The 25,582-nt window shown below is 40.8% G+C and overlaps 2 protein-coding genes across 3 annotated transcripts in view; one reads left to right on the forward strand and one right to left on the reverse strand.

Moving 5' to 3' along the window:
- The first annotated feature begins 377 nt into the window (after nt 1-377).
- Nucleotides 378-6,745, forward strand: birc7 (baculoviral IAP repeat containing 7). Its single transcript, XM_035383223.1, has 8 exons — nt 378-1,076; nt 1,791-1,890; nt 2,406-2,487; nt 2,577-2,622; nt 3,937-4,146; nt 4,698-4,763; nt 5,851-6,069; nt 6,413-6,745. The coding sequence occupies exons 1-7, from the start codon at nt 530-532 to the stop codon at nt 6,048-6,050; spliced, it is 1,251 nt and encodes a 416-aa protein (XP_035239114.1). The 5' UTR covers nt 378-529; the 3' UTR covers nt 6,051-6,069; nt 6,413-6,745.
- A 238-nt stretch (nt 6,746-6,983) lies between these two features.
- The window catches only part of nkain4 (sodium/potassium transporting ATPase interacting 4), a 43,959-nt gene continuing 25,360 nt past the window's right edge, over nt 6,984-25,582 (reverse strand). The window contains exons 4-7 of one of the 2 annotated variants that reach the window (XM_035383224.1): nt 24,174-24,371; nt 16,010-16,070; nt 11,334-11,418; nt 6,984-9,597 (exon numbers count right to left, since the gene is read on the reverse strand). In XM_035383224.1, the coding sequence (XP_035239115.1) occupies nt 9,588-9,597; nt 11,334-11,418; nt 16,010-16,070; nt 24,174-24,371 (354 nt within the window). In that variant the 3' untranslated portion in view covers nt 6,984-9,587. The remainder of the gene's footprint in view (nt 9,598-11,333; nt 11,419-16,009; nt 16,071-24,173; nt 24,372-25,582) is intronic. The other variant, XM_035383225.1, reaches the window with a different exon arrangement.

The raw sequence follows: 25,582 nt of genomic DNA on the forward strand, positions 1-25,582 counted from the left end.
AATGCAATAAAAATAACAAACTGTGATGATGTCGCCAGTATGTAAAAAGCAACTGGACGAGCAATTGTTAATAGAATGCATCCACAGTGCATAACCTCACATTGCTGTTTTTCACCTATAGTGCGGGGATTACTTAATTATTTATTTGTTTATTTATGTATTTATAGTGACAGATAATAATTTAACTGATCTTTATAAAGTAGACTATTCTAACATTCTTATTTTAAGTAACTTCCTTCGTTATAGGCTATACTTCCCCATCCTAACTTCGACGTATATACTATATAAACTTTCAAACTTCTGTGATTTTTTCCCCCTCCGCATCACTGTTATGGGCTTTTTATGCCATTGAAATTCTTTATTGTGTCTACGCCATTCAAGGCTGGACCACACGGGACTTGATTCTGGCCATTGAGTTTTCTGGAATGCTATTTGATGTATTGCCGCTGTCAACACTGTAGCTGGCAAACATATGACAGGCGGTGAGAGCGAGCCACAGCCGCACAGTCCATAATGGAACGCACAGGGGATGACAGGAACACGATCGGAGGGCAACGAAAACACCACGGACCCCAACATGTCGGATGACAGGAACGTGCTGTTGTTTATTCTGGTGGAGCCCAGGATGAGGAGCGAGGAGGAGAGGTTTAGAACTTTTCAAGACTGGCCTAGCGATGCACCGGTGACCGCTGTCGACTTAGCCAAAGCTGGGTTTTACTTCCTTGGACCAGGGGATAAGGTGAAATGTTTCTGTTGTGGTGGAATATTGAGATTCTGGGTCCATGGCGACAGCCCGTTGGGGGAGCACAAAAGACACTTCCCAACGTGTAGCTTCGTTTTGGGAAGAAACGTTGGAAACATTCAACGGCTTCCTGCGCCTGGATCCTCAGATGCCGTTGATGGGCAACTCTTGAGTCAGCTTCAGAGAATGACAGTGGATGACCAGGTGGTCGTTGGACAGGCGGTATATCCGGAGATGGAAGCTGAGGAGTCACGATTGACCACATTTCACAACTGGCCGACCGGTGCCTTAGTCCAGCCAGAGGTTCTGGCAAGCGCAGGCTTCTTCTACACTGGTACGCACACCCTTCTGTGTAAAGCATTAGACTATTATCAGATGGCAACTAAAATAAAATACTGTTTAATATCAATAAAATCCATCTGTCACTTAGTGCAGTTCACAATCTCGCAAGAATTAGAACCTGATGTTTGTGTTGGTTGTAGTTGTGCTCTACGGAAGTTGTTAACATTTATGGTAATTGTTGAAAATGTAATATAATTCCACAAAATTAATTACAGCACCATGTTAAAAAAGACAGCAATGGTATATGCAATAGTGAATGCTAATAGCCCCATGTCTTTGTGCCAATTCCCTTTACAATAGAGCTGCAGAGTCATGGAATTATGGGTAGAAAACACCGGAGAGAACTAGGACTGCTACTATTGTTGCTTTTTATCTTTTGAGATAGAATCACCATGTGAAAGCTTCACGGAGCCCTGTAGGCTAATTTTGAGATGGATATTTATGTAAAAAATACTATGCCTAATTTGTATGATTGGCTATTGTGGCTCACTCATTGTTCTAGATGAGTCTCATTGAACTCAAAATTGCAGTTTGGTAGGTATGGCACTGACTCATTATATGTACCACAAGTAACATGATTATATATATATATATATATATATATATATATATACTGTAAGTGGTATATGTACGTATGTGTCTCTGTGTGAAGAAATGTGAGTGTGCACAAGTGCTGATGGGTAATTCCTGCTGGTTTCCTTCTAAGGCCATGGTGACAATGTCAAATGCTTCTACTGTGATGGAGGCCTGAGGAACTGGGAGCCAGGGGATGATCCATGGCAGGAACATGCCAAATGGTTTCCACGGTAACAAGCCAAATATAATGCAGATAGCACAAGATTTACAAGAAATGAATTAGAGAACACTTTGGATGCCCTTTGAAAGTCAAGCATTAATATTATCTCAAATGTTCTGTCTTGTCTCTTAAAAAGAAAAGACCTAGTAAGACTCAGAACACAACAACAACTACAACAAAAATCTACTCCTGACAGGTCCCTATTTGTTAAAGTGCAAATGAGGCATTTAATGTGACAAATGGGGTGAAGTGATTTTAATAGAAGTAATACTTAGAAACTGATACAAATTGTACTGACTTGCATGCTATATACAGTACTTCTTCCTGTGCGCCATTTATGTGCATAATAACTTTTTTGGCCTGTTTTAATTGGATCACCGTGGTCTGAAAGAAAAATCAATTGTAAAGTAAAAGTCAGGCCAGGATTCCCTCTGCCATCCACTGTTCTTATTCTCTTTCCAAAGCATTCAAAGGTGATCTTCTATCAGGCCTTTGAGATGAGCACTCCCATTATTTTTCTCATAGATGTGAGTTTTTGCTTCAAACAAGAGGACAGCAATATGTCAGCAGCATCCAAGAGTCCTATTTCAATATTGGTGAAACCAGGGTAAGTGAAATGGCATTCAGCAGCAGCATAGATCATATGCATATGAAAATTTCCTAATACTTCAAAAATCATTGTTTTTCCTTCTCCAGGGTAGTGGACAGAGTGCTTTGGCCAGAGATATCAGCTCAGGACATGGTGAGTCCAGTAAATAATCCATTCGTGGTCTTGTGAAAGGAAATATAAAGTTGGGTATGTTCTGTAGCAAAGAACTGAGGATTCAATCTCAGTGTATTAAATCTGTCTGTGGAATTAATGTGTGTCTATTGCATAAATACAGAATTTAAAAAAGGTATCTTCAGGACGAGCTCAGAAACAGGCACATAATGAAGTCATGACTCGAAATCATACCTTTCATCAATGAGATCTTAATTTAGATGAGATTGAAAATAGATTCCCCTTTCTCCCACAATGAATGCCTTGGAGCACAAATGATAATGTATGCTTTGCTCTCCAGGCTGTGCTTCTTTAACATTCTTTTACTTTAGATAGTTTTAAACCAGGATCAGCTTCAAAAATGTAATAAATATGAATTTTCTGCTGAAGGTAGCAAGTACGCCCTTAGCTGCAGACAGTGGGGGACATATTAAGAAAAGTCTCATGAATGCACAGCGGGAAGCAGAAAAAAGCACAACACAGTGTTTTATATATATATATAAAAGATGTCTCAAGAAATCTTGGACTTCCTGAGTATGTATTGTGGAGAACAACTCTATTTTGATCTCCATTTTAATTAGTGTAAGTGCTACATGTTTGTTGCTTGGTGTGCTGACCCTCAGGGGCTCCTCCCTCCAGCACCATTTTGGCTTCATTTGTCAAACTTCCTAAAACAGGCATTGATTACTATCTGAGCCCACACTCTGGTTTTCTCTGTGAATCTGGCAGGAAACAAAATGTCACTTCTCCCTATTCAAACAATCCCACATAGCCCCCAAAGAGAAAACCTCTATATTAACTTACTGTAAGAAAGAAACATGTGTTCAGTGTAAAATGTTACACACACTCAGTCTTTTTCAGACATGGATTTCTCCAGTCCAAGGTGTTAATTTGTACAGCTCTACATTTGTATTTGCACCGTTTTTCATTCATGGAAAAAGGCCATATTTATCAAAGAAGTAAACTGAACATGTATCAAAAAGTATTAACAGATCTAACGTCCAAACAGTATCCTTGATGGATTAAAAAAAATATTGCTGTGCACATAGACTACTCATAAAGCTATTTCAGTTGTTGAAGGTAATTCAAAGGATTGCATTTTCTGGCAAACATTTATCTGTGGTGTGAATTTTGACATTATTCATTTAAAAAAAGACCTGTTTATTTGAACCTTTCTAAATTGACATTATCATTGGGAGCCATTCCATCTTAACGCCTCCTCAGCACATTGCTGCGTGGGACAGTGTACATTTGGACCAGCAGTACCCACGCATTCTACCTTCTCTTCCCCCACAGACCTGGGCCGGGGCCAGGGCTCCTCATCTGCTCTGTTGTCCCCTGTTGTCCAGACGGTGCTGCAGATGGGCTTTGATGCTGGATTGGTGGAGAGTTTAGTGCAGACCAAATACCTGCTCACTGGCAGCCATTACACGTCTGTGTCCGACCTGGTGGCTGACGTGCTGCAGGCTGAGGAGGAGGACAGGCAGGGGTCAGAGCAGACCAGAGGTACAGTAGTGTCCCACCCAGCAGTGTGCTGCAGCAAACCAGGGCTGGAAGTGCTAGCTTCCCCCTCATGAAAACAATTTCACATGCAAATATTTACGTTCACATGTGAAAAGAAAATTGAACTGGACATCTTCACATGTGATTGGCTTTTTTCACGTGAATGAAAATTTAAACGTATGCGTAATGCGTAAAACGAAACGTGTGACTTTTGTGTTTGCTTTTCCTGCTCTCACCATATTAGCAGGGGTATTTTTAGACTTCGCGTGTGCTTTTCACATGTTGGGTGTTCACATGTGGTTTTTGGATGCAAGTGGTTTTTGTACACTGGGCCTGTGGTGTCTTTTTTTGTGACCTGACACCACTCTCATTCCCCTTCATGAACATATTACATAGATAATGAGGTACAATGAATCTTTTGGTTCAAAAATAATTTATCCTTCATCACTATGTAACATTTTCTATAACTCATACCTGCTCTCAGTTAAGTCCCAAACCGTTTGCTATCTCTTTTCCTCATTCATATGATGTCATTGTTTGTGGTCATTCCCCAGAGCCTGTAGAGAGGCTGGGCACAAGTGCAGGAGTGGAGGGGACACACCCTCATGTTAAAGAGAAAGGTGAGTTCAGGCTTCCTCAATCTATATACAGGACCTCTACATCCTACAAAGAAATGGGTTATTTTCACAGAAGAGCCTTTTTAGTTTTTCTCAGTGCACTGTGCTGTAATGGGACATGATATGGAGTGCTGTCCCCTGCCCTATCACGTCATGAACTCTCTCTGTGTAGTTTCAGTAGTTACAGCCTGTCCATGGCATTTCCTGAGGTATAATACAAGAGAATACATTTCTCAGAGTTCACTGAAAATATTTTCTGTCTGCTTTTGGGGAGAGTTACTTGCAGTAATGGATGGGAGACCTGTCGAAAGTGAATCAGTGCTTATGTATCCAGCCAATGCATAGCATCCTCACAACATTTTCTGAACATATTACCAATATGATCACACTGATTGCATAAACATTGTAAGAATGCGGTGTAGTAGGTGAGCTGTGCGTTCAGCATGTGTCAATAGGCTTAAAGTTTCAGCCCTGCGTGGATGAAACAACATGCACCACTCATTCTCTCGGGAGATGATGTCATCACTATCCCCCTGCCATGTTTCTTTGGCTCTGTTAGAGCATAACCATATTTTAAAATGTATGTAATCAAAAGTAGTATTTTTAATAGTTATACAAAAAAGAACCAAAGAAAACAAGTGATGATATTTAACGTATTCTATTCATTTGAGAAAGCAACAACATCCTGATACTGTCTGCTACAGGAGGACTTGGTATTGATCTTTTGGAGATCATGTTGCAAACACCAGTAACATCGTAATACACATTAGCATCAGTAGTGTGACTTGTGAATATCTATTACAGACAGTCACTTTGTGCCCAATGTCCAGCTCTTATGAAATCAGATATTATGTGAAAAGGAAATGTGATTTTTATCATGCTTACAAATTAGGAAAAAATGAGAATACAAATAAATTGCACAGGACCTTTATATTTTGTGTTATTATGTGCTGTCTCTCTCTTGCTGTCCATGTGTATGCGTGTGTGTGTGTGAATGTCCATGCGTGTGCCTGCATGTGCATGTGTGCGTGTGTGTGCGTGTGTGCACATGTGTATGCGTGCATGTGAGCGTGTGTGTGTGAGAGAGTAGTGGGGGACCTGAGTCCAGAGGAACAGCTGAGGCAGCTGCAGGAGGAGCGCACCTGTAAGGTCTGCATGGACAAGCTGGTGTCCATCGTGTTCATCCCCTGCGGTCACCTGGTGGTCTGCACCGACTGCGCAGCCAGCCTGCGTCACTGCCCCATCTGCCGTGCTGTCATCCGCGGGAGCGTCCGAGCCTTCATGTCTTAAGATCCGCACAGTACCCACGGTATGAGTTCCCCCTACTTTTCCTAATGGAGTTCATTTTACTCCATTAATGGAGTATACATTTATATTTATACCCATAGTCGTACTGCAGAAATATATACAAATAAGTGATCCCTGTTTGAGTAAACGTCTAATTGACATTAACAGAAAATATATTAAAAATTACGCTCATTTTATATTTATATTTTATATTTTATAATTTATATTTTTGATTCTCCTCTTATATCACTGACCAACAACCATATGCTAGCTCCAATATCCAAGAGCTTTCTGTATGATTTGATAAATAAAATATTCAAATTGCACTTTGCACACTGATGAAAGGCTTTTTTTCCCTTCCGCAGTTACAGAATTACCACACCATGCCATGCTAGATGATTCCCACTGAAGAAGAAAAAAATGCCCAACTGAAAAAAAATATTCCCCCAGTGTGGTGAGGAAATAGTGAGAATGTTCTGCGTGTGCTGGGATGGTCAGACCCTGTGTGGGCTGTTGTGCTGAGCTAAGACAAAGAAGCAGAGTTTTACTGTGGGCTATGAGTATGGACAGGAATGTACAGACTTTCTGTTGTGGATTTTTCCTTCAAAATAAAATGGAAACAATTCTGCTATAAATTATGATTCATGTAAATATAATGACCAATTCAAAATATATCACTATTTTTTTTTTTTGCTGAAATACAGACTGTATTTATATACTGTTTTTTTCTAAAATAAAAATGTACTGACAACCATTTAGGACATTTTCACATGCTGATGGTATTTTACATGTTACTACAAAACAACAGTTATACTGTTCTTTTTGCAAACCAGACGAAAGATGTAAAAGCGTTTTAGAATTCTGTTCAAAATGCAAAAATAGGGCTATATTCTGGCATGATATGCTTTACCAAGAAAAATATATGAATAAACAGGATTGGTTAATTAAAAGTACACAATTTATTAACAAACTTCTATTTACACTTTTTGAGTACAAACCACAGACGTTAACAGGATCACATAATTAAGAGATGGATGACTTGTATGTAACAGTGGCAACATGTTATGGAATACAAAAAGCATTGAGACAATAAATCATCTAATGAACATGATACATCAGGCAAGACAATCATACCATTAAAAAATGATACAGAAGACTCTATTCACTGTGATGTAAAGCAATGACAGTTTGGTTTGTTCACTGTGTGACCACTGAAAAACAACATCCTACACACTAGCTCATACAAGTGCGTCAAAGGAAAATCTTGCCAGGATACTCAGTTTTTGTTAGCCCTCATAAGTTCTATTCACAAGCTGTTATGTACATTACTTAATCAATGATGTCTGCCTGCGAGCAGAACAGAGGGCCTTGAACATTATCTCATTAGCTACCCAAGACGTAAACTGCCAGGGCAATCTGATAGCCTTATGCTTCACCTGATTCTCAGCATGCAATCATGCTTAAATGAACTGATAACTTTGATATAATTTAATTAAAAATTTAACGAATACAAGATCACTTACCTTGTGACAAATGTTTTCAACATTTTTTTCCTCAAATTTATCAAATCATATACATCTCTTCTTAAGTGTTGATTAAGAATGAAAAATGAATTTAAGACTGGAATAACACAAATTTGAAAGTTGAAATATATACTTTCTGCATGGGGTAGTGATGATTTATTTTACATCAATAACAAGCTGTGATGAAATGCAAATACATTAACTTCAGATGAAAGCACATGCAGAACAACTAGTTCAAGAGAATGTGTAGAGCAAGAGAAAACACTGGCACCAGTGGTCCCTGTATCCGTTCTTTTAGCACACAGTTTTAGTTTTCTGTTTTTTTAACATTTACATTTCAACTACGCATCTTGTCGAATGTCAAAACAGACAACTGCAATGCTTACATTTAGCGAGGAATGACTTTAGTTGCCAGACAATTAATACACACATTCAACACGAGGGGGCAGTATAGAATCATGACAATAATGAAGCCATGGGAACAGATTGAGGGATCACCTCCTCATTATATCACCATCAAGATGACCCATGATGAGGACGGGTTAGTCAGTTATTCTGACCTCTGATCAGCTCTGTGCACACTGGTAATACAGCATAGTTAATTTAAACAGAAAGTGAAGAACTGCTGCTTGCATTTTTCTTTAAACGCGCTACCAACATTATAGATAGTCTTCAACTAGCTGGCCTCCAGTTATTATATATACGGTAACACGAAAACAGACTTGACCTCAGTTAATCATGGGTTGCTCCCTGCATGATTTTTTTTTTGTGATCCATGTACATTCTCCTATTCTCTCTTACCCACTATAAAAAAACAGTTATACAGTCACAGTTCGGTACAGTTGCAACCATGCGGTGGGTGGGTGACCTGAGTATTAGTGCTAATACTGCACTGGGCTGTAAATGAACAATGTTATCCAACACCCTCTGTAAATATTTATGACTTACTTAACCACAATAACCCCCCATCCCCCCCTCCCCCCTCGCCCTTCTGGCACATTCAAACAGATACAGTAAAGAGCTGCTGGAGATTGAGGCAGCTTTTATTGGCCCACTATATCAATACCTCCTCCCCATGCATCATCCCGAGCTGCGTCTCCTATTTTACCCATGGGGAATGGGTGTATGAAGATAATGGGTATTCCTTAATTCCACTCCTAGCAGCTCCAAAGCACCCACTCTATTAAAACACTGTCAAAATATAGCTTAAGACTTTTTACAAATTGAAGAGGTTTTTTTTTTTTCTTTTAACAAAAAAGGTCCCTACTGTATATTTATGTCAAAACATAAATGTTGACATGTTTTTTTTCTTCTTTAGTTCTTGATTCATGTGCCATTTACATCAACATTTCATGTTGTTTTTTTTAACCCAACGGAAAGCATTTTCTTTTTTATTTAATTGTTCCTTGGGGTTTCACAGCTTTGTTTTCAAATGCATGTTCATTTCCTTCCTCTTTCTGCAAGGCCAGTGTATCCATAGGTCCTGGGCCTTATTCAAACAGCACAGTATAACTCAATCAATAGCTATTTAAAAAAACAATAACAAAAGACTAATAAAAATGAGGCTAGGAACTCTGTGAACTTCTCAGCTGGGCTAGTGTGCACTTCTGTAGTTCTGACAAATACAGACAACAATGACAGAGACAACAATGAGAAAACAGTGCCACAGGCACTGAATTCTTATTGACTGCTCCCATTTGTTATACAGCTAATATTTCAGTTAAAACTGTGCATCCAAATTGCTCTGAAGTTTCACTGTAAATTTCCCCCCTCCAGAACTAAACCATTTTCCCCGGAGAATTGGACACAACTTGGAAGTGTTGTATTTTTGAAGCAGTGTACTGACAACACTGAAAATGACTGAAAAGAAATGTGAAGCAGAGGAATGCTTTTGCATTGTCCTATGGACTTCCGCATCAACGTTGAGTTACGCAGCCTCTCTCTTCTCTTCCAGTTCTCCATGTCAGACCTTCCTCTCGATCTTCAGAAATGACCTTTGCATACCCTAAAGCTCTATTTACGTAGACCTGAAATATGCAAGAAAAAAACTCAGCAAGGGCAAAAAATACCTGCTGACACACACAAAGCACATGTATGCATGTGCATGCTCACACATGCGTGTGCACACAGTCCTATAAAAACCCATGAAACATTCATTCCTGAGCCGTTGCCTTTGATTGAATAAAATTCACCCCATCTCTCTCACTATCCTGACAAAAAACTTTAACCAAGTCTTGTCTGAAAAACAGATGATTAAACTGTCAGGAAAAACATTCTTCAAGGCAAGTATATTCCCCTCAATTCACAAAAATAAATTAAGTGCTATTGCTCAGCACATTTAAAATTTCCAACATAATATATTGCTTTTTCCAAATGTTAAGCATATACTCAAAGAAAGCGTGACTGTGATTCATGTTCTTACACCTAAAAATCATGGCATGTCCCTCAGGCCTCCAGATATTTCCATTTAAAGAGGTAGCTCTATAAATATTGCAGAAAATATGAAGTGAAATATGACATAAACAACTAAATGGAATAAATGGGGAGAGGAGAAACCTCTCCTGGCCAAATAGACATATTGGTAGCTCTTTAGACTTAAGTTAGAGTGCATACACTCCAGGCTGTTCATACTGCCTCCAAATGCTTCATAGCACCTGCCATGCAAATACAAATGTCTTCTGGGATGGGTCATGTGTGATTCACTTTTTATGCAGTAAAAGGGCAATAGAATATTAACGTATGGAAAAGGTGTTTGTTAAAAAATTATCTTGAAATCTCATAAACATACAATTGTGTCCTGGGTTTTCTTATTGGATTTGATTAAATCTGATAAGGCAAGCAAAGGCTTCACTTGGATTTCAAAGAGCCCTTTGTGATGCAAACACGTGAAATACCACAGGGCATTTCCCCTTCTGAGAGCCCTGCCTGCTCAAAGTGATTTGATTCATGTAAGATGCTGCATATTCTCTTGTAAGTGCAACACTTTATGTGGTTTATCCCAAAGGTGTTGAAAATAGTAAGCAGCCGCAATCTCGTGATCCTTGTGTGTGGAGTGCATAGCATTTTCTTTCCATGTTTAAACACAAAATTCCAAAAAAGAGAGAAAACCCAAGCTTCTGAGTAGGTAGTTGTCCTCAACCGCCTATTTAACATACAGCTTCACTGTCTCAAACACTCGTCCTTGACCTGAAAACAGTGATAACCACATACAAGCAGTCTACACTTCCATCATTACTCTTCTGTACAGACTCATTCGAAGAACGCAACAGTGAGAAAGTAATTAAGATCTTATTATAGTTACTGGAATGTGAAAAAACTATGGTACAACTTAAATTATATCCAAAACAAAAAGGCACCATTCAATACAATACAATGAGCAAGAGTCAGAATACAAAATATATATACATTACACCTGCATGCCCACATCAGCCACAAGAAGAAAAGATTTAAAATATTTTTTAAAAACAATTCAACAATGGCAGTATTTTAGTACTGTACAAAACATCAAACAATTTCCAATTTGCAGTTTACAACATCATTTTGCAGATGATTTTAGCCTTTGGCTTGCAAAAATGTATTTAAAATGGTAAGTAAATATAAGAGTGAGAGGCAAAGCTACAATCATATCAGTGCCTCAAGAAACCCCTCAGCAATTAGTGAAAAACCAATAGAACGCGTGCACACACACACACATTTTTATGTGGGTGGAGGAAAGACTGCAGCAGTCTGAGTAAGAGATATACTTATCATATCATATACTTACAGGTACATGGGCTTTAAGAGGAGGTGAGATGGTTTCTCATTGACATGGTAGAGGGGGAATGGATCAAATCCACCAATAAAATCAACTGAAAACCAAAAAAAAAAAAAGGATCAAATGAAATCTAAAACTAAATCATAACATGACACGATAAAATAAATATACCAACAAACAAAAAAACAAACCACTAAATAGGCACCAACAGGATAACAGACAGCAAATATGGAAGAAGAAAAATGAAAGTGATGTGGGTTGTCTTTACGAAGGGAGCAGTTGTTGAGCATATGTGATGCAGAGAACCCCATGTCCCTGCTGCAGACTAATAATCAGCTACCCTAACAGGGGGTGACACTTCCAGCAGACTGCAGTGATTTTTTTTTTTTTTTTTTTTTTTTTGGGGGGGGGGGGGGGGGGTATAATTGTATAATTCCTCATTACCCTGCACTGGTAAAGCAGCCACTCAAATACAAAGAGCAACACAATCAAGTAATTTGGAAGAACCTGTTTTTTTTATGAATCCTGTCACCCACGAAGAAAGAACAAAGACCAATATTTTTCTGTATCAGGGATTTTCTCATCATGGCCTTCCAGTTTAATCTTCCCCAGATATAGCACGTGCCAAATAAAATGCATAAAGATTACAATCATGGACACTGCTTTCAAATGATCCACCCTAATGGAGACTCTTGAAGAGGAGATATTCTTGGGTCAAAGGATGAAAGGTTATGTATCACAATGTGAGAAGTGAGTAATTACAGTCAAATGGAAATCAAATTGTCTCCATTCTGTTCTGATCCACCTTGCATCAACCCAGCAGCCAGAAATGATATTGGGCTTAATCCAGGGGCCTGAATGCCAAGAAGCACCATAGATTTCAGCTACTATGAAAACCTGCAAATTCAGCTGTCCTTTGGTACACACCCTTGTTTTGTATGGACAAAGGAAGATACGTGTCAGATCAGACAGTATGAGACAAAGAAAGACAGAGAAATGCAGACAGAGCGAGAGACTTGCCTGAATGAATAATAATAATAATAATAATAATAATAAAATAATAATAATAATAATAATATATGTTTTGTTGTATACTCCTGTTTTAGTCTTGTGGCAATTCTAAATTCAATTTCCTGAAGCCTCATTGCAAACAGAATGTTGCCTGAATGCTGGAACGCCATATTCCAATCTGAGTTTAGATGTTAGTGGTTTATGTGTATGTGTGTGTGTGCGCAAACGAGAGTACGTGTGTCAGTGTGTGAGTGCATGTGTGCATTCGTGCAAGTGTGTAAAAGCATCTTCATCTTCAAGTGAGGGTGGTGGAACTGATGGGAGGAATTTATCCCCATCATTCCCCATCACTACACCTGGGGAGTGGATCTTGTATTGATGGATCAACGGATTGCACACGGCTCACAGAGCTGATGGGCCTCCCACAGGAAAGTTCCGTCTCATTAAGGTAAATGGATTTGCAGGCCCCCAGCTGTTGTTACAAACAGCAAAAAGAGAGCTTCAGTCACGGAGAAACTGAAATCTCATTTTTCTTTATGTGTTTGAGTGTGTGTTTGCCCTCTTCGTTAGTTTATTTGTTTACCTTTTGGATAGTGTACCCCTTGTTTCAGCATGCTTACGGTGTGGAATCATTTAATAACACAAACCTACACCCCTCCCCCCCCCGCCCCTCTTCCTTCCCTTTCCTTCACTCTCCTCCTCTCTGTGTCCTTCCCTCACAGTTCCAGTCCTCCTTAGTGTCATGTGATTAGATGAAAGTCTCGGTGGGTCCTATTTGGTTACGATGATAATGTATAAATAATGTGACTCGGCACCAGAAAGCAGCCCCACTCACACTGAGAACACAGCTACATAAACCAAGATTTAAGAGGATTTTTAACCCCTCCCCACCCCCACCCTGGCTGAGTATCTGCACATGGCAGATAACTACACATGGATGGTACTCCAGCTCCAATACTGAGGCCCAAATGGATAAGACCCAGACTGTTACTGCATGCCTCAGCTTTGCTCCTTCTTTAAGTGTTCTTCAAAGCACACTGAGCCACCTCTTTCCCTGCCAGAAGAACATAAGCCTGCTTTCTTTTCCAACAAAACATACTGCAGTCTACTCAAGGGGAATTCAGCCTTGATCAACCCTTCATTTGTTCCAGGTAACCCCCCCTCCTCCCCTTTCTGCTGCCCAAGTCACATAAACAAATGTGGCAAGGGAATTTGCAGGTGCCATTATACTTAATGAGGCAGTGAGAATGAGTGGTCAGTCAGAGACCTGAGCCTTATTATCCACAGTTTTCATTAGGAGGAGAGGGAGAGGATGAGAGTAATGCCTTCACGTTCAATACATTAGTGGAGACACTATCCCAACAAAACAGGTATCCAGACTTGCAAGGTTAGATTAGGAATTCAGACTCCAACTTTAACTATTTCATTGTGGAAAATTAAGCTTTTAGGTTTGTCAAGAACCTGATTTCTCAAGTCCCTGAGTTTGAGCAGTATGATTGAGATCTATATGGCTGAACTATAAACTATGATGGAATTGATACATTAGGAGAGATTAAATGTGTAGCAAAAAATATTTAATAAAATAATTTTAAATTTAATAACAATCCATAAGCCATTGCTCATAGTCTTTTCAAACTACGTTGGAAAACATATTTTCATAAAGTGTGACAGTTACTTAGTTATTGCAGCTGGTACATAGACAGATTGATGCTCATTAAAGGCAATGAAAAAACAAAACAGAAGGAAGAAACAGCAAGGAAAAGTCAATTGTTTCTTGGTGTTTGTACCCCAGCCAGAATGGTTCAGCCCTCCAGAGATTACTTAGAAGTGATTGATTACACAATGGTACAGCCCATGCCAGAGGGGGTTTAAACATTCACAACCACTGAATCCTTGGTATGTGACCTCATGAAAAGAGTGGCAATTCTTCAACAGCCCCATTTCAACTTCTCCTTTCACTTTTCTAGTTTTCAAAGGGATTCAGAAATGCATAAAGTAGGCATTGTTAACCTGACCCAATATCATTACCAGTTTGAAAATATTATGGCAGTTTAACACACACACTGCCAAACTAAATGGGTTTCAATCTGACAAGGATTGCCTGATTATATTACCTCTTTTCACATCAGGAAGATGAGCCCTGATCAGATTTAGAGACCACAGGCAGTTGGTGAATTCCCTTGAGATCAGGGACAGTATCTAAAAATAGCCTGAAATTTACAGTCTCTTAAATATTCAGAAAACTGTAGCCAAGGTAAATGACAAATGAAATGTTAACAAACATGTAAACTGGAAAATTCTAGAAAAAGGTCAAGATTGATTATAATTTGAGGTTCTCCCGTTTTGATCCAGCTTTATTTAGGGACACTCATAATGCACACTACCACCCAAGTATGGTATCACACATTATTCACCTGTACCGTTCACTTAACTCTAATTACTACACCATGATCACTTTTTGCTAAATGGCCTTTTAGGTCCCAGTTTAAATGGGATTACATTTTATTGTGAATTGGTTGACTAAGACAAATGTAAGCAAGAGGAAGCAAAGTGAAAACATCTCCCAAATGAAAGTTTAATTTGTACTAAATAAGCAGCAGAAAGGCATGAGCAGATCTATAGTCCTGTTGGGAGGAGCCACAGAGGACTCATTTTACCATGCTACTTAAAATGTCCTCTTTCCCACACTGCTTCTCCCCCAATAGGCCATGCCTGAAGATGACCTCTGACCTCCCAGCAGAAGGTCAGTGTAAGTCTACTGCTGCTCTTTACTAATGTAAGCCAGGTACTTTGCACCAGGATTTCTCCAGTCCAAATCTACAATTTGAAATAAATAAAAAAACACCATTCACCAGCTGAAAAAAATGCTAAGAAATTATTGCTTTTTGCACATTAAAAAATGTAGCTGCAGCTCCAGACATGTAAATGGACAGAAACTGAAAAGTACATTTTCCAAGACACCGGGGGAGGCCTCCAATAGAAACCTTTCAAATATTGATGCATTTTCACCAGTAATTATTCAGATGGGTGAACTCAGGACTGACACTTGCTCTTTGTGCGAGGGGGGGGGGGAGTCTATTGGGAGCTGAGGCAAAGTAGTCGCACCTTTTGTTCCGATGACCTTAAAAGACACACTGAAATCTGTCATTATGTGACCCACCATTGATACCTACAGTAGGTGCATCTACTACAGCAATCAAACTGCAGATCTAACAAAATAAATGCTAAATTTGCTGTTCTCTGGCTTCCAATTCATATGCGGGTCTTAAGGGAAAGTAAGTAGTGTTGTGGATTTCTAAGGAAGTGTTTATGAATAATTCCCTTAGGTGAAATAAAGAAGAAAGAAAAGAAAGGAGGATCAAGAAAAGAATTTGTCAACAAACAGGAAAGTAGGGAGTGACTCAGTTTGCTGGAAGGAGAGACAGGAAAGAGAGAGGTGGTGGGGTGAGGGAGGGAGTCACAGCCTGGGTGGGAAAGAAGAAGGGGGGTAAAGGGTGAGGAATGGGGACATGAGCTATTCAGGTTCCAGGAAGAAACCCCCCCCAGCTGGTGTGGCACTGGGGGAAGGAGTGTGGGTGAGGCTAGTGGAGAAGGAGGAGGAGGAGGAGGAGGAGGGGAGGTCAGCAAGTTGCACAGGGCCTTGTGCTCCCTCATTTTATGGCGCTCATACTCACAGCTGTCTTCCTCCTCTGTGAAGGCACTGACGACATAGCAGGCGTACACGAACCCCAGGAGCTGCAGAGACACAAGACAAATAGTGATACAGAGGCAGAGAGTTTGTAGGCAAAAGAGAAAGCTGGCAGAGTTTGGCATTTTGTGCCGCTCCCTCCATGTGCCCTTCACACCAGACTAAACACAGCGCTGTAGAACAGAAGCCTCCACTGATCAGAACCCACTCTTGACTAATGAGTGGACTGATTGGTCAGTCACCCAGGTTTAAAACATGCTAAATGAAATGCAGGAAGATATATTTTTTCCATTAACAAAAGATTCCTTGGTAATATCTATTTCTCAGCACATACTAACTTCCTTGGTAATCCAAACTAAATATAAAAATATATATAAAATCAAAGTATGAAACAGTTGAGGTCAACTGACGACACATTACTGTGTCGTACCCTGCAGTCAGGCAAATCTTTCACCTGTATATAAAATAATAATGGTTGAGGTAGCAAGCGAAACATACAGTACACATTTCATAATCTGTGGGAGTTCAAGTCCTCATCAAATAGACTAAAGTTAGAACCTAGCTTAGCTTAGTGTCAATGTGTATAATATCACTGCCTATTAAATGACTTTCACCCTCCAGTAAAAAAATAAAATTTTTTTAAAAAAACCCAGCCTTTTTCAGCATTGGTGGTACATTACTAAAATCTTTTTCAACAGCGTCAATTACTCTTAACTTTTTACTCTTTTTTTCCCTGTAGAGAAGCTTAACTAAAGACGATATCTGTGTTGGCAGCAGTAGCCTACTGGGCTAATTAATCTCCTAATAGAAAATAACACTGTGGACAGCTTCCTGTGCCCAGAAGCACAGAGCCGCAAACCAGTGAACTCCTGAAGGCAGCGCCGATCACTGATCAAAACCTTCTGCTCCTTCTACAGGCATCAGAAACTAGTTAAAAAAAACCATGTTATGATGAAGCCATAAATAAATAAATGCTCATGCAGTTTAGCTGGGTTTTGAATCTCGGCAGATAGCCCAACAGAGGCACAGGGGACTGGGAGGAACAAACTTTTCTCATGGTTTGGGATTAATCACCTGACTGCTCCTGTGTCACGTGTACCTGTGGTCTCACCTCCCATTATTGTTTATTTACATATGCTTTTCTGTCATTTTGACAACTCGTTAAGGTTATTTGAGCAGAGTATATATGTATGAATCATAACCGTTAATTAGGAATCACAACAAAGTCTTTCCCCAGTGAACATAAAATCAACGGGTCAGTGTCACTTAGCAACATGGTCATGGATGTCACATTTCAAAAAGCAATCCGGGGGTAAAAATGCCACCAATACCCAGAGGTTCACCTACAGAAAGAAGAGCACATTCACATTCCGTTAAGGAAAGGCCAGTCCTAAAAGGCCAGCCATTATAACAGGCACACTGAAAATTAATGAGATTTCATATTCTCTAAAGACTCTTCCACCCACAGTTATGACTCCAGGCTAGGGATCAGGAAGCTCTGCGATGGAGGATTCTGGGAATTTGGGTGAGATATTTCTGCAGCCCATCCCCCCTAATCACCCAAGTCCCTGGGCTGGGACAGTGAATATATAACCATGGTTTCCGATGGGCAGTAAGGACCAGGTAAAGCTGATGCATACTGGGATATGTGCATGCACTAAGTGCAATAGTCATCTTTCTCACCTGCTTGACTTCGCATAATGACTGCCAGGGGAAAGTACACACATTCACAGTGCTGGAGACAACTGCATAGCTTTATTCACCACACAAACACACACTGACATGCCTTCCACCAATTTAATTTCACAGGTACAAAAAGAATGGGGGCTACAACCTTTAAAAATGCATGCACACTGTGTTCAGGGCCCATGACGACATAGTATAATTTATGAAACTACACTATCTGAGGGGTTTCCCTCCCTCCTCTCTGGTACTGTCAAAATCTGTTCAGCTGTGTTACCACCTGCACTGTGACTCCATTAACCCTCCATGCTTCTGCACATGGCCCTCTCTGATTGGATGCTGAAAACATGCCTGTTCTATGGATCTAAATCCCCCAATAGTAGCTGCCAAGCAGACTGTCGTGATCCGCCACCACAAGCGCGATGAATGACCCTCACTACCAATTCAAAATAAGAATAACAATAGGAAAAATCACTAGTGATAAACCAGAACGACCCATCTAATCGCCAATTTGAAAATTTCACACACAGGGAAATATATTACCAAGTTCAAATGTTGTGAGGCATCTTCTGGGGAATTAAAGACTTTACCTACCATATAATGTGGCAAGGATGATCTTAAATGTGTAACAGCTAATGGGGATCCTAATAAACGAAACTAAACTAAACCAAGCCTAAATGGCACACAGTCCTCCCCACATCCCTGCTAAAACAAAATACACCCATGTTTCTGCAACAGTCGTGCAATTCGTTGTCAGGCACATAAACCTAAGTGCATATCAACTCTTTATCTGGAAAATGAGCAATACGTGAACCAATAACAGAATCATTTCACATGAGTATTAGTTGCTTTAAATTAATTTAAAATTCACTAGAATAAAAATCAACATATATCCAATATTTCACATAACTTTATGATTTTTTTGTTTATCATATCGCACACACATACACACATGACCCTAAAAAGTATGGCATACAAATATTTCATTAAGTAGCTATTTACAATACACAGCCAGGGAAATTGGAATAGGAGTCCTCCAGCCATGGGCCCCAAGTGTGAAAGAAAATTCAGTCAATCTAAGACTCCCTGGAAAGGGCAGCAGATAAGGAATTCATTATTTCACTGGTGAGGGAGCCAATCTCCCTAAATGTGGCTGCCTGCAAAATTAGGTAAACACTTCACAGTTTTAGAACACGGCCGACCCTGACAGAAGGGCTGAGATAAACCCCTCGTCCGTCACGCGCCCGAGCCTGTCAGAGTGCCAGAGGAACCAGGGGAGGGAAGACACCACTTCTCTGGCAGGTTAATTACCTGATGCCTACTCCCGCTTCCCTGCAGGGTCTGAAATGAGATCAGCTCTCCGTAATGAATGACAGCGAGTGGGAGAAAGCCCAAGGCTGCGGGCGGCGCATCTGCCTGCCCAGCTCAGCCACTGCGGCGGCGCGCGGCTACGTAAGCCCTGCACTGCTAGCACATCCTCTCGGTACAGGAGCGGAAAACTGTACGGCTGGGGAAGGCCTGGGAAAACAACGGCTTGCCAGCTGCTATAGAGAATACATATGCAATTACCGTAAAATGAATTCTTGAAAAATGCATTAGGTAGGAGTGATATATTAACAGGACTGAACATAAAATATGATGACAACAAAGAGAAGTTAATACTTTCCATACCAGCTGACAGAATAGTAAAGAACATATTGGGGTCGACTGACCACTCTGTGTGGAGCGAGCAATGAAATTTTCCACTTCTGCCGTTTTCTTTGCCAGGGGCAAATGAACTCTGACATGAAGTGTACAAAGATAAGTACACAGAGTGCGATTCCTTCCTTTGAACTGAGCAGAGCCGTACTGGCCTTCAATCATTTCATTGATCTATACCATAGCAGATTCCGTCCTACATGCAGTGAAGAACCATCCCATTCCAGGGTTTGATGGCAGCCATTGATTTTCTCCCTCTCCCAGCCTCGTTGAACGTCCCCTCTAGCTACCCTGCAGGACACACTGAGTCTGTGCGGGATTATATTTGGGAGCACAGACATAATTAGTCTTAGAAACAAGCAGACCACAGGGCTCAGGGGGTAGCGAGAGGACTGGCACACTTGCCAAGCACGTGAAGGCAGGAAAATTAATCACATTAATGATAATAAGCCAACTACAACTTTTGTATGTACACCAGATATGAGTGTGTATGTATGTGTCTTGTAGGCTCCATGGCCAAGATAGAGTATCACAAAGAGATGCAAGAGATATGGTTAGCCTGCCGATACCCTTGTCTCTGGCAAGGGACCCAATCATACTCTTCCCATGACCCAGGGGGATAACACCACCTTCTGCAGCAGACATCCCTGTTCTTCTGAGCTCTGCTAGCCGCACCAGACCCATGAAAGGGAGTCATGAACTTTGCCACAATTCTTTTGAGTTTAATTCGACAATACATTAATATCAGAGATTATGATGTAATACTTCTCAGCATGCTACTTTTAAGTTGAATAGAAAACAAAAGAGATGTACTATGTGACATTGCTGCAGAGGCTATATGTCTAGGCCAGACTAATTCACACTGCTTTAACTTTGAGTGTACGGTAACTCCCACCTCCCTTTTGCAACTATGCAAAATCATATTACACTGTTGCATTTAATTTACTTGTCTATCCCCCAAAACAGTGGTAAATAGAATAGACAAAAATCTAGTATAAACGAACATATTTCCCATATAGTTCTCTTCAATGGCAGGGGCTGTGTTTTATATTCCTCCTTTAAAGCCAAATATCAGACACTAATCATTTCAATGATGTCACTAATGAGGGTGCCAACTCTTTACAAGCTACCATTTGTCCTGTTCAATACCTTTCCCCGGAGGAGTGACAGACTCTAAATGCAAGGTGGTGACAAAGGCAGGCAGCTTTTTATTTAGTTGTCTCAACTGCGTCTTCACAGGATGTGCGCACCGCCATCACCCTAAAGCCAAATAAGTATTCACATATCTCTCCAATGCCATCTCTTGTTCTCTTAAGACAGCTACTCATCTCTCAGCCCATCACAAAGATATTATTTCCTCTGAATTAAACCAGTTTCTCACGAACTGTCAAGGACTGAACATGTTTTATTGCAAGAAAAGAGAGGATATAAAAGTGCAATTCATCAGCAAATACATGCCTGTAAGTGTATGACTGTACTTGTGTGTTTGTCAGATCGACAACAGATAATCTTAACAATAGCCTTCCATGTTTTTATCCATGTAAAAAAAATAACATCCAGCAACTGGCTAGTTACGAGACTGTACGCACACTCGCACTAACACTCAATACTCACTCAACATGCACACTCACATAGGAAATCTGTAACAGTTACATATTATTGTATTGATTTACAACTACAGGATACCCTATCAAACAGGTTCACAAAATTAATTCTTACAACCTTTGGGTAAATGCCATCATTGCCATCATTATAAACCCAACAAAATTAAAACAAAGCCTTGGCTATTTAGGCTCATGTTAATAAAGCAGGCTGTTAAATGTATAGGTATTGGTAACTGGTTCAGATCCATTAATTGAACCAATAGATACTAGCAGAGGTCCACAAGGAAAGCCCGAAAGGAGTTAAGTCTTGTAGAAACAATGGAGGAGTCGAGAAAGAGGTTATGCAAAATTACTAACTGAACACATTATTTATTTAGCAGTCCTTCAACATTTGTGGAAGCCATATTTCTTTCTGTGCCACTTCTTAAAATGTCTTTTTTCAGTCATCGTTAAAATAATTTAAGCAATATTATCTTCTGGCATTCTGGCTCTTCAGAAGCTTTTGAAAATCTTTATACTGAGTGAAAGCAAAGCCGGATTTGTCACTATGCGTGCGTAGGGGGATTGTTACCAGTGCCAAACATACCTCAGTCGCCACACTCAGTACTCATTGTGTAAAAGCAGCAGTGTTTACAGCTTGTGTGAGCTGCCAGGCACCACTCCCTTCCTTGTCGCTGGATGGAAATTGTCTTGGAGAGCACTCCTTTTCCTGGGGCACTTTCAGTGATAACACACTGAAGGAAAAACCTAGTCCTGGGGAAATGACTTTTCTCCCATTTTTTAAGGACACTGTCGGAATTGAAAATGCGAAAATATGAAAATGTCTTTTTAATATTTATTTTTATCTTACATTTACATTCAACTGGAATAAATTACTTCGAGCAAGAAATTGATGCTCGCTGCATATTCATCCCTCTAACTGGTCTGACCATTTCCCTGAATCTCTCGAATGTCTCATTATCTTACCAAAATCTTTTATTTATCAGGAGCTGGGGTTCCAATGTGTTAAGGAGCAGGGAGGTCTAGCTAAGGAAATGAAATGTTAAAGGACATAAAGCCTTAATCTTTCATATGAACCAAAACTACTTAAGGATGGGAACAAAGAGGGAGATGATAAAATCCAGAAATCCAGAAAAACAAAGACTGATGAAGGGCACTGTTTGTGTGACACTACAGGTGTGCTCCATTTTGTATCCTTTGAAGCCTTAATTGAGCAATTAAACAGAAAGTGAAACAGATGGCCAAGATGTTTTTCTGGGCTAAAGCATTAAGTTGACACTTACTAATGAGAAAATTAAACAAGGTTGGCACAGACAATATTATTATTATTATTTTTATTATTATTGTTGTTATTATTATTATTATTAGCCACTTCACAGGAAGCATGTTTGCCAGATTCCCTTTGAGAATGGGGTTACAGCAGTTTAACTGGTTGACATTTTTTCCAGAATACATTCTAATCAGTCACTTTCCCCAGAGTGACCCACTTTGGGAAGAAGAGCTCAGACAGGCTCTCATTATGGTCTGAGGAATTTTAATGCCCCAGGCTCTGGTCTTTTCCCTTCCTCATCAGAGTCCCAGCCTCTACCCCACAAAGCAGGCCAGAAACGAGCCTGGCACCATTATTAAAAAGGGCCCAGGCTTCTCAACTCGGCTTCTTAATCCTCCACTTCCTGACACAACTTCAAATGCACCAACTTGCCTCTGCAGAGAAGCCATGCTGATAGTTCACTTGTCCCCATAGGAGGGCCTGTTGTTGTTGAAAAAGCAACAGGAGGCCTTGTTTATGATGATAGCATCTTTCTTTTTTACATTTATTTTTTACAATGTAACAGCTCTTTCCTTACTCTTCAAAATGTTTAACATCAAGCAAGCTTATGAACAACTGATTCCACTTACACAAAAAGATAATGGAGCAAATAAAAAATAAAAAAATCAATCTCTTTCTGGTTATTGAGCCTGTTTCCCAGGGAGACACTGAAAATGCAGTTGGCTAATACCATTCAGAAGCCTCTATGTGAGAGACTCAGAGAGCAGGTTGGAGAGGAATCTCATACCGTACCTCCGTCTGTGAGGAGTAGCACAGTTACCTATCGAATGACTAATCCTTTCCCTTCCACTGGAGGCCTGTAAGTACTTGACTGTGGCGTGAGAGAGAGAATGTGGAGCTGTGAGCGATGAACACGCCCTCGCCCTCGTTTCGGCATTCCTCTCCCACGTACGGTACGACAGCACCGGGAGCCCAGTGAGCAACTTCCACCTCTGACAAGGGTTAGTCATTGATGGGGCAGGGCTGGAAACATGACAGTCACTGTGCCTTTCAGCAGTTTTAGATTGCCCTTAGGTAGGGGATTTTCGATAATGTTGTTCGACAGTGTCTAAGTGAGGCCGAAACTCGATTCAAAACAAAAACCCTGGATAAATAAACGAATCACATCAACTGCGCTGTATTCAGACACGACCACGACAATCCCTGAATCTGGCTGAATCTGAAAACAGCCGAGAACAATTGATTTCACAAGAAGGAATGAATCAAACATCAATTACTCGGTGGTACAGGACTATATTGCACGAGAGGCCAACAAATCTTTTTTTATTATATTTATCTGACATGGTAGTACAGTTAAATTTATGGCACTGTGAAGCTGCTTTCTGATTAAAGTGTTTTAGTGACCTGACAGTGACTCACAAAGTGCAATTCACTGGAGCGAAACAAAAAAGCAATCAATTTTTTATCGAGGGCAAATTCAAGAGAAAGGGTATGAGTGTAGGGGGAAAAAGAGAGAGTATGAACCTTGTGAAACTGTGTCCTTTGCGTTCCTTCAGCTGCAAAGCAATGCTCTTTACGACAGACAAAACTGATCACGATCCCAGTGACAACCAACTAACAACTGAGCAACTTAATCCTAATAATGTAATTGCATGTGGCACCGTACTGTCCCAGTCTGTGGTGTGTATAAAGGTGCCTGACAAGTTAGACCTTATTTTAAGCCTGCCCCTATGCTGAGGCAGATCCTGAGTGAAGCCTAGCCACGTAATAAACCTGTCTCTGTATTCAGACAGAACCTGTGTGGGGCCTGATCTGGTGCTGAATCAGATCTGGCGCTGTCCAACCCTACACTGAGGCAGACTGTGTTAATGTGCACTTCATGCAAGCAAACTCACAGCAACAAGGATCTGGAAAGCACTGTGTAGGACTTCGATGTACTGGTACTCCAGCAGGCAGCCCATGACGGAGATGTAGGACTGGCTGTCCAGGCTGCGGACGCCCGTGGTGGGCATCTCCCTGCGCACGCAGCCGGGTCCGTGCTCGCTCCACCACGAGTGGTGCGCAGAGATGTTGAAGGTCAGGAGGTCACTCTCCTACAATGACACAGAGGGGCCGCAACTTCACCACAGCAGATCATTATTCATCTCTCTCACTCCACATCCGCACACACACACACACACACACACACACACATATACACTGAAAAGCACATGCACATAATGCACATACAGTACATACACACATACACATGGATACAGGTGAGCAAGATTAAACGGAGCATTTAAGGTGGTAATGGGAGATAAACTCCCTTCCCTTCTCATTTTCCACTGGAACACTGACTCTGTGGGTGATTGGCTAATCTCTGAATAAACACCTGAAAAAACTGAATACAGTTCCTTGGCTAAAAACAACATTTTCACAAGCAAAGACCATCACAGAGACCCTCTTTGTGTGCCGAACATAACGTATGGACCCATCCACACTTTTTAACAGAAATGTGAAATGGAGCGTTGCACCCAGGGTCTGTGTGGATTTCAGCACAGTTTAAATTACCACACACACATCATCAGAGCCGGCTATACTTAGTTTTCTCCCTCAGCAATCTGATTAGAAACCAACGGCATGTCCTTTCTGAGCTAGAGCAGGAGCAGGAGCAGCAGCTCTGTCAGACAAGACGGTATTGGCAATGCTCCAGGCCCAGTGTCTGGCTTCGGCGAATCAATAAAAGCGACACGGGGAGCTGTCAGTGCTGATAGCATATTAAACACATTCATCCAGCCTGACTGACAGCTCCCTACCCCCGTCCCACTGCCACTGTTCACAGGTCTCGCTTGGCCGCAAAGCAAGCTCACATCAACACGCTCGTGTGGAGATAGCAAACTTTCTCAGGAATCAATTTGATTTGGTTTGAGGATAGGGGCTCTGCTCTGGGCTTGCTTTCAGCCTGCATGTGGGCTACGCGGGATTGGACTGAAAACGGATTTGCTCAACCCCAGCTGAACAAGGAGAGAGACTGCTATCTACCCGAGGACCGGTATAGGAGGAGACAGAGGGAGGGAACGACAGAGGGAGGGGGAGGGTGAGAAAGAGAGATGGGGTATGAGAGAGAGAAGGTTGGAGGGAGGGGGAGAGTAGAGGGAGGATAGAAAAGAGTGAAGAAAATGGAGAAAACGAGCAGAGGACTGAGGCAGGGGGAGCACAGAATGATCAAGGGAGAGACATAATCATAGAGAAAGAAAGATAAAGACCAACAGTAAGAGAAACAAAAGAGAGATAGTGGCTTGGTGCTCCATCCAACAGATGC

The sequence above is a fragment of the Anguilla anguilla genome, chromosome 11, assembly GCF_013347855.1.
Source record: "Anguilla anguilla isolate fAngAng1 chromosome 11, fAngAng1.pri, whole genome shotgun sequence".
NCBI classification, from domain to species: Eukaryota; Metazoa; Chordata; class Actinopteri; order Anguilliformes; family Anguillidae; genus Anguilla; species Anguilla anguilla.

Bases quoted from the DNA above. Each gene is read 5' to 3' on its own strand.
- birc7 (XM_035383223.1), top strand. From the start codon at position 530: ATGACAGGAACACGATCGGAGGGCAACGAAAACACCACGGACCCCAAC. The intron at 2,488-2,576 runs GTAAGTGAAATG...TTCCTTCTCCAG, and splicing joins TCAATATTGGTGAAACCAGG to GGTAGTGGACAGAGTGCTTT. The intron at 4,764-5,850 runs GTGAGTTCAGGC...GTGAGAGAGTAG, and splicing joins CCCTCATGTTAAAGAGAAAG to TGGGGGACCTGAGTCCAGAG.